Source organism: Nicotiana attenuata, chromosome 9 (assembly GCF_001879085.1).
Source record: "Nicotiana attenuata strain UT chromosome 9, NIATTr2, whole genome shotgun sequence".
Taxonomy (NCBI): Eukaryota; Viridiplantae; Streptophyta; class Magnoliopsida; order Solanales; family Solanaceae; genus Nicotiana; species Nicotiana attenuata.
The window spans coordinates 3,924,281-3,934,181 of NC_031997.1; the positions used below are offsets into that span (position 1 = coordinate 3,924,281).

Here is a 9,901-nt window from a genome sequence, read left to right on the forward strand (position 1 = left end):
TAACCAAGACTTTTCATCAAATTAATAAAAAAGAATTGTTTCTTTTAACTGAGAAAACTTGCTAGCATTACATAGCTCCAATATCAGAAAATTTGTATAAACATTGATTCTTTCCTTTCCCTAAGATTGGTCAACTTCCTTCAATACAATCAACTCCAAGGAAAAAACAAAACAAAAGAGGAGTTCTGGAAACAAACAACAAATTCTCAAACTTAACAAAGCTTCTTTATTATTTTTCGAATTGATGTGGCTTGTCCTAAGTAAAAGACGCGGGACACGAATCCCAAACAAAAATTACATAACAATCGAAAGACAACAATTTCAGTAATTGGGCAAAGTAAGAGAAATGGAAACAGAAGTTCAATAGTGTAACACACTAAAAGAAGATTACCTCAAAGAGTGATTCTTCAGCAAGGAAGAAAAGTACAGAACAGAGAAACTTTGAAGAGCCGAGGGATTTTGTGCGGAGCTCAAGTAGGGGTGTAAATGGGGCAGGGCAGGTTAGGGCGGGGCGGGGCAAGCCTTGACATTTAATATTTTTTTTTTTTATCAATCCACTAGGCCATGTGCTAGGGCTGGTTTTTATTTATATAAGAAAAGATAAATAACATAGTTTGTCAGGAGGTCTTACGAGATGAAACGAATAAAATTTAAAAATTACATTAAACCTATTACCAATATTGAGTAGTGTACTCAACATTGATATCACATTATCTCTATTAAAAGTTGCATAAATAAAAACTAGCCCAAAGATGATCATTTCCGCATTTTCTTTCCAGTCCCACGAGGCCCAATTCTTTTGTGTATCACGCTTCTTGCTTCCGTAACCACTTTCTATGTCAAATGCTGCCCAGATCCTTATATTGCAATAGTAGTCCATTTCCTTATGTAGTATCTTATTTGTCCATTTGCTGCTGACTTTTGATCCTTTTCCTTTCATTTGTAATGTTCTGAATACTGTCATTCCATTTCCGATGTGCCATTGCTTATGTCTGCACCTGCTTTTAATATGAACCACTGCACAGAATGCACCAACTTTGCTTTGATTTTTGATGGTCTTCCATTGCTTACCTCTTGAGACCCTTGCTTGAAAAACTTCCTTGTGTATTCTATTGTGTTGCCATTCCTTCGAGATGCTCCACTCTTTGTCATTCATGCACGAATACCACTGCCAAGTGAACCATGTTATGATCAAACTTCTTCCAGTTATTAATATTTTGCGTCCCAAATCATGTGATGTCCCTTTGAATTTTATTGAGACTCCGGTCATGCTTGTTTCCTCATTTGCTATTGAAGATGTCTGCACCACAGTTATGATCCAATATAGGTTGATGCTTCCCAAATATAGCTGCCAATACCAGTGTTTTTTCAAGCTGGACCATAGTGTTTCCCATTAGTAATTTTTCATGCTTATGCATGTCACAATTCCTTCTTCAAGGGAATGAGTACAGTGTACTAATACCACCCATTGAAGTCGAAACTTGTGACAAGGCATGAATACAGTAACGTTTCCTGCAAAAAAGAAAATAAGGTTAGTGAAAAACTTGATCATTTTGTACTCCTCCCAAAGGCCTTGTACAAAACAATCTGATGCACTCTCCTTAATCCTACACCACCTTGCCATATTTCTTTTTTCTTCTTGTTTAGCGCACCTTACATGTTGTTTTGCTTGTTGCTCTTTTGGACCTACTCCCTCTTCCTCAACTATTCCTAACCATTCATTCTCATGTTGCCCATTTCTCCTAGACATTCTGAGCAAGCCTGCTACTTTTTTCATATATGATGAGCTCCCTCTATCTACCTCTCTCTCCCAACTCCTCTTATACTTACTTTTCCCCTGCTTTGAAATCATTATGATCCAAATTCCTGCATGGCTCCCTATATCCCATAGAATCCCAATCCATTCTCCTGAATCTTTTGAGCTATTCTGCCCATTTCTCTTAGACATTCTGGGCAGATTTGCTTTTATTTTTACCTTTCCAGCCTTGTAAATATGCTCCCTTTTATTTCCTTCCCTATCTTCCTTGTTTCTCTTGCACTCCCTTACATCTTGTGTACTGGCATTGTGACTTTTACTGATTTCTGTAGACCTAATTGTCTTGCGTAACAGATTTCCTTTCCTTGCCACTATATCCTTGCCTTGCTTTAATGGTCTTCCTATGGATTGAGTTCTTAGCACTAATACCACCATATGTAATTCCATCCAAGCAAGGTGCAAGAATATATTATGAACACCTGCAAAAAGGAACACAGTGTTAGATAAAAATTTATCAACATATCCTCCTCCCTTAGGATTTGGATATATTGATCGACTGACATCTCCTGCACCCTGCTCCTCCCTTTCTCCTGACTTCTTAGCTCCTGACCACCTTCACCCTTAAACTTGGACATTGCATCTTATCTTCATTTATGATCCTCCTCCCTTGTATATCCATTTGCCAGAATTATTGACATTCAATATCACCATGATCTAAGGCATAATTGGCAAGATGATCTGCCAACTTATTACCTTCCCTATAAATGTGTGAAACTGTGTAATTGCCCCCATTCATTAGCTGCCTAATTTCCTCCACCTGTTCATTAATGATCCATGGTGGCTTCCACAACCCATCCATGATCTTTTTCAAGAGCATTGAATCAGTTAGAAGCCATATATGAGAGTATTGTTGTGTTCTGCAGAACCTCAGTGCCTCTACCATAGCTTTAGCTTCAGCTACTGTGTTTGTTGTTTCTTCAATTTCCTTCCCTACTGCCCATACTATGTCACCCTTCTCATCCCTTACACAATATCCTATTGAGCTCCTGCCAGGATTTCCCCTCGAAGCCCCATCTGTATTGACCATTAGCCATCCTGCACTTGGGAATTCACACATGACTTTGTTCACCTTAAGTGTAGGGGTGTAATTCTCCATCATTTTTAACAGATCGTGCCACTTGTGAGGAACCAATTTGATACCTGGCTTTCTTACCTTTACCAATGCTTGAAGAGTTATTGACACTTGGTAGATCACCCTGCTAGTTGACACTACATCTCCATACTTCATGCCGTTTCTTCTTTTCCACAGTTCCCAGACTATGCAAGAGGGAAGTGCTTGCATTATTGGTTTTAACCTTGGACACACATTAGCAGTCCAGCATTTTGTGATAGCTTGGTGCATTGATAATCCTTCCACAGTTATTCCTGCCCTCGATAAAAAATAATACCATACTACCCTGGCTGTTTCAGATCTGAAGAATAAATGCTGCAGAGATTCTTCCTTAGGCTGTACACAGCACCAACATTTAGATGGCATGAAGTATCCAAGCCTTCTCATAAAGTCATCCAATGGTAGCTTTGCTTTCCACACCTTCCACATAAAAAAGGAAATTTTGAAAGGCAAACCTTTTACCCATCCAATAAGGTGTGTCATGTATATAGTGTGATGAAGGTGGCTTTATCTTTTCTATTATATGTACTGCATATTCTTCAGGTAACAATTCATATAGCCTATCCACATCCCATCCTCCATCTTCAATGACATCATAGACATTGTGTACATATTCATCAATGCCAAACTCCTGAGGAACTAAGAAGTACAATGCCCCTAGTCCTGTCCAGTTATCAAACCAAAATAGTGAGGATCCCATTTTTGGTTGCCAAATTATTTGATATTCAATCAGATCTCTACACTCCAACATTTTTCTCCATATGTGTGACCCTTTCCTCCATGGAACAATTACAGAATTCATTTTTTTGCAATATTTCTGACTTATGAAAGAGCTCCAAAGGCTTGGCTTTGTTCTGTAGTTCCACCAGAGCTTACTGAATAATGCTTTAGATACATCATGTAGGGACCTAAATCCTATTCCTCCTTCCTCAACTGGCATGCATAGTGTGTTCCAAGATGCCCAATGCCTACTGGTTCCTCCTATAGAGCTGCTCCAAAAGAACTGGGCAAATATCTTATGCAGCCTATTTATTACATAGTTTGGAGGGTTGACAACTGACAAGAGGTGTATAGGCATACTCTGTAGTACATGTGCAATAAGAACAACACTACCACCTACAAACAAAAGCTTACCCTTCCATGATTGTAGTCTGTCCATTACCTTGGTGATCATGGGCTGATAATATTCCAGCTTTCTCCTTGCATAGAATATAGGGCAGCCTAGGTATATGATAAGGAATTCTTGTCTGTTAATCCCTGTGATCCTCTCCACCTTGCTAATCATTTCAAGGTCTGATAACTGATGCAAATATACAACAGATTTGTTTCTGTTTACAAGCTGCCCAGATGCAGCTTCATAAGCACTAAACACTTCCATAATCAGTAGCAAAGATGTTCCATCAGAAGATGAAAATATAATCATATTATCTACATATGCAAGATGATTGATTTTTGGGCTCCACTTTGGCATCCCATATCCACAAAAGTATAGGTTCTTATGTAGAGCATTGAGACCTCTTGATGGTGCTTCAGCTGCTAGGATAAACAGAGTTGGAGAGACAGGATCCCCTTGTTTTACTCCCCTAGAAGACTTGAAAAAACCATGAGCTTGGCCATTTATTAAGATGGAATAACAGTTGTTTGACACTATTCCAAACACCATGCCTATGAACCTTTCTGAAAAACCCATTCTTCTTAGTACCTTGGTCAAAAATAACCAGGATAGTCGATCATATGATTTTGTCATGTCTAGCTTCATAATGACATTAGGTCCTGCTTTGGTTCTAAGCCTCATATCAGTCACAATCTCCTGAGTCAGTAATATATTTTTACTATGCTCCTGCCCTTAACAAAGCCAGCCTGTTCCTCAGATATCAAATTAGGAAGAAATCTCACTAACTTTTTGATGTATCACCCTTGAAATCACCTTGTTGGAAAAGTTACTGAGGCTTATGGATCGCAGATCTGAGAAAGTAGTGACCAACTTTTTCTTTGGTAACAGAACAAGATTGGTGTGTGTCACACATTTAGGGAGATCATGACCATTAAAAAATGCCCTCACCATGTCAAAAATATCATCCCCTACTATGTCCCAGCAAGATTGATAAAACCTGCCTGTCATACCATCTGGTCCACCTGCACTGTCTCCATTGAGTCCAAACATTGCCACTTTGACCTCCTCTTTGGTTGGTTTCTTTATCAGTTCAGCATTCTGCTCTGTATCTATCAGATTAGGAACGCAATTGATAATATCAAATGATGAAGGGATGGCTGTTTCAGTGAACTGCTCCTTGTAAAAATTAATAGCCTCATCTGCAATTTCCTGCTCCTCTTCAATCCAGTTTCCTTGGCTATTCTAAATTCTATTAAGTTGCAGTTTCTTCCTTCTACCTTTTACTTGAGCATGGAAAAGTTTAGTGTTCCTATCCCCCTCCTTGAACCAGGTCATACCTGCCTTCTGCTGCCGGTACTTCTCCTCCAATGCCAACACTTTAATCAATTCTGCTTGTACCTTTTGTAGTCTTTCCCTGTTCATTTTTGTAGGATTAGCTTCAAATTCAATCTCATGAACTAAAACCACCTCCTCCATGCTAGCTATCTTCTGAAATATATCACTAAAAGTTGCTTTGCTCCACAATGCTAGAGCCTTCTTTAATTTCTTTAACTTGTGATTAAAAAGGATGTAAGGACTTGCAGAAAAATTAGCCTTCCAATTCTCCCTTACCACCTCTTTAAATGATTCATTTTCCACCCAAAAATTCAGGAATCTAAAAGGTTTCTTTATAATTGGAGCCTCTATATCACACTTCAACTGCATTGGGCTATGGTCTGATCCAATTTTTGAAAGATGTTCCACCTCTATACCTGGAAATGTTTGTTGAAATTCCACATTAGCTAGACATCTATCTAGCCTTTTGAAGATGCAATCTTCTTCTGCCCTTCCATTCTACCATGTAAAAATGCTGCCTTTGAAGCCAAGATCAAAGAGGTTGCAAGTGTTAACACAATGTCTAAAGTCATCAATTTCATTCAATGACACTGGAAGCCCACCAAACTTCTCTTCTTCATCCCATATTACATTGAAATCACCACCTACTAGCCATGGTACCTCCATATCCCTTGCCATTGCATATAAAGAATCCCATAGTTCTATCCTCTCTATAGCATCACACTTAGCATAAACCAAAGTTAGGACCATCTCCACATGTGATTCAGTGTGATACAATCGTAGTGTTAATTGCTGCACCATATTGTACATGACAGTTACCTCAAATACATCATCTATGAAAGCCCAGATCTTGTTGGAAACATTTGAAATTGCCTGTGCAAATCCTATTTTGTTTCTGTATCTTTCTAGCTTCTTTGCTTGTTGCTTAGGCTCCGTTAGACCTATAAATTCATAATGATTCTGCCTATGCATTTTTGTCAACCTTTCAAAGGCCTGTTGAGTGTTGATTGACCTTATATTCCAGATAAGAGCATCCATTACTGATTACTGGATTTAGTCAGTGTCCTCCTGGTTTGAACCCCTGCTGTAGGAGCTGCCATATTCTCTTTTTGTTGTTTCTTTCTGCCTTTTGCTGCTGATTTTACCTTCTCCATCTGCCTAGGAGAAAGATCTCCTCTTCTTGCTACATTTATAAAATTCTGAGTAGTTGATTCTTGATCCATGTCCTATCCTGTTCTGTCAACTTCCTCACCTGCCTCATTGTCTTCTTGCACTCCTGCTGCAACACCCACTATTTGGTTTTGAATTTTAGAGGCTAATGCATGCTCCTCCCCTTTCTTTACCAGTTACAATTGTCTTTGTTTCAATGGAATAGTAGCAGTTGCTGCAGCTGTTGATTGTTTGGATTGTTTTTCTTTCCCTTTTGCACTGGTTTCTTGTGGATCATTTGTTGGCTGTTGAGATTCGTCCACATCTGTACCTCCAGGATCACCTGTGTCTGTCCCTCCTCTTTCTGAGTTCCCTACACATGTGGCCTCATCTACCTGATGGTTAATGTTCTGCACCAATGTTTCTAGTCCTCCTTTTGTTGTGTTATTGTCATCATTGTTGCTTACATTGACAATGGGGTCCCCATTTACACTTTGTTCTTCCTCTTCTTTCTCCTCCACAATTGGTTCCTCATCTGCAGGCACTCCCTCTGGAACTTCCCCTTCTTCTGAATCATATTCTCTTTGATCAGACCATAGCCTGCCTCCACTCCATTCAACTCTTTCTCTAATTGTAGGAAATTTTGTACCATCTGTTTGAGCCTCTGGTGTTTTAGCCAACTCCTTTTCCACCATTGTATCTTGTGATGGAATATCCTGGCATGAGGTATTAATTCCCACAGCCATATCTCCTGCTTTATTATTGAATGTTCTTTCTACCCATTGTGCTGTAGATTCCTTTGTTCTTGGTGCTTCCTTGCCACTAGCTTTAGGAGTTGAGTTTACTATACCATTAATAGCGCCAATGCCAGATGAATTAGGATTAAATGCAGGGGCTGCAGGATTCAGATTTCCTGCCTTAGTCACCTTATCTGATTGTTGCTGCTGTGTTATACCTTGATTCACAATTGCTGTGCTTTTAGGAGTTGTTTGAGCTACTACTAATGCCAATTGATTATCTGGTTCATCTTCCTCATCAACCACTTCTAAGACTGCAAATTTATTAGCTACCTGCACTTGGTTGTTTGCACCATTGTCCACTGCTACCATCTCCTTTCCAGTTTTCCTTTGATCTCCTGCTTGCTGACCAACATCTGTAGCCTTGTTACCACCATTAGACTGTTGATTTCCATTCTGCTGTACTGGAACAATCTCCTTTCCAGTGTTGCTATAATTTGTAGTTTGGTTTACCACATTCCTAACTCTATTATCTTTAACTTCCTTCCACTATTCCTTTGAGGTACCACTCACATTGCCAACAACTCTTCCACTAGATAAGATCATTAGAGGCTGTGTATTACCATTGCCCTGCTCCTTACCTTTGACAGTTTGATTAGTAGTCTCCCTCTCCATATATAACTCTGGATGCAACCTCCAACATTCCAATTGATCATGACCTTGAAGTTTGCAATGTCTACAATATTTAGGCAGCATGTCATTGAATTCTCACCCATTCAGTCCTTGTTGTACCTGCAGCTTCATTAACTATGTCCATCCTCACCTTCTTAGGCAAATCTGCAAGTAGATCAACTAGCACCTTCACCCTTGCACAACTAGGTCTAGTTTTATTTATAGTAGCCATGTCCAGATGCAAAGGCTTGCCTACAGCTGCAGCTAACGAAAACAAACATTCCTTGACAAAAAAAGTTGGCAGTAGGCCTGGGAATGATATCCAAGCCATTGCCTTGGGAGTTTCCTCACCAGCTCTAAATTTGGAATCATAAATCAATGGCCTAAGCTGATATTCATATCCATTTCTGTCCTTAATATAATGAGCATTTGTTGACGTAAAATTCAAGTAATCTTGCCATAAAGTCATTCTGATCAAAATATGCCTTTCCCTTAAAAAACCAATATTACACTCACCTTTAATCCCACATTGAATTGGAATTAATTTGCGCAGCTGTTGCAAAATCTAGACTGCCATAGGAAAGTTTTCTAATTTGTAATATTATGTTTGACTTTTTTAAAACTTTTTTGATTTTTTATTGTACTTTATAAAATTGACATGTGAATAAGAATTACTTATAGATATCCGTTGAATAAAATATATTGTTTTATGAATGTTATGTAGTTTATTAAAGAAAACCTTTGAATATTGGGTATTGAGGAGTAATAACAACAAATCATGACGTGCAGAAACATACTTCTTGTTGCATCTAGAGCAGATAAACATCCTGCAAGCATTGATGGCAAATTTTTTTGCGGGTACTATCCAAAATATTTCTAACTTCAGCTTGTCACTAGTTTTATCTGTATTTTACCTCTCCATTTCACTCAATTGTTTATTGGTTCTGTAGAGTATAAAAGGTCACTCTGCTCGATTTATGAGCATTTGCCTTCGAGGATTTTCAATAACACTGAAGTGCCTAAGCTAAATTCTCCGCCCTCCTCGGGTACTTTGTTCTACTCCTTCTCTTAATGATTGACCTCAATACATATTATATATAGAAAATTGACAAGCATTTCTTCTTACCCATTCTAATCCCTGCTTCAACCAATTACTTTGATAACCAGTATCAAATGAAAACATAGAAATCTCTATACAACCCGTCCTATCCTATTAAAAATATTTAAAAATAATATTTTGCCCTGCCCTGCCCTGCCCCTCCCCATTTAAGGTTTGCCCTGCCCCATCCTGCCCCAATTGCCATCCCTGGGAGCTAGACGTATATGTGAGGGGTCTTATTAAAGACTCCTTACAGTCCAAAAGATGCGAAAATTGCAAATATGACCCTAATATTTTTGTTATTATTGTAAAGAACATATAATTAATGTGACAAATATTTGAAGGCATTTCTAAACCCGTCAAACAATAATTACTACGATTCAATCATGTAAAGACTCGGTCGAACGTTTTGAGAGTAATAGCCCCGATCCCTTATTTTCTATTTCCCCCGTATCTTTTTCTGCTTATGTGACTTGTCGGGAGGTTTTGTTTTTAGTTTCGGAGTATTTTGGGACACTTAGTCCCTAAAATGGAAGCTTAAGTCTTAGGATTTTGATCGTAGTCGGAACTGTATGAAGACGACTCCGGAATAGAGTTTCATCAGTTCCATTAGCTCCCTTGGGTAATTTTAGACTTAGAAGCGTGTCCGGATTGTGAATTGGAGGTCTGTAGCTGATTTAGGCTTGAAATGACGAAAGTCGAATTTTTGGAGATTTTGACCGGAGGTGGACTTTTTGATATCGAGGTCGGATTCTGATTCCAAGAGTTGGAGTAGGTCCGTAATATTGAATATGATTTGTGTCTAAAATTTGAGGTCAATCGGACGTGGTTTGATAGGTTTCGGCATCGGTTGTAGAAGTTTGAAGTT

At 38.7% G+C, this 9,901-nt stretch overlaps 1 protein-coding gene across 1 annotated transcript; it reads right to left on the reverse strand.

The window, feature by feature from the left end:
• LOC109232489 lies at window positions 1,434-6,599 on the reverse strand. The gene is made up of 8 exons (XM_019398261.1): window positions 6,425-6,599; window positions 5,895-6,317; window positions 5,379-5,792; window positions 4,855-5,258; window positions 3,457-4,767; window positions 2,510-3,347; window positions 1,653-2,235; window positions 1,434-1,512 (listed from the first exon to the last, which is right to left on the reverse strand). Exons 1-8 carry the CDS (start codon window positions 6,597-6,599, stop codon window positions 1,434-1,436), a joined length of 4,227 nt encoding a protein of 1,408 aa, XP_019253806.1.

What these genes read in the sequence shown, in the direction of transcription:
- LOC109232489 (XM_019398261.1), bottom strand. Translation starts at nt 6,599, where the DNA reads ATGGATCAAGAATCAACTACTCAGAATTTTATAAATGTAGCAAGAAGA. An exon ending in CTTTGATCTTGGCTTCAAAG is followed by an intron (nt 5,793 to 5,894) that starts GCAGCATTTTTA and finishes AAACATTTCCAG; the next exon opens with GTATAGAGGTGGAACATCTT. An exon ending in GTACCGGCAGCAGAAGGCAG is followed by an intron (nt 5,259 to 5,378) that starts GTATGACCTGGT and finishes ACTGGATTGAAG; the next exon opens with AGGAGCAGGAAATTGCAGAT.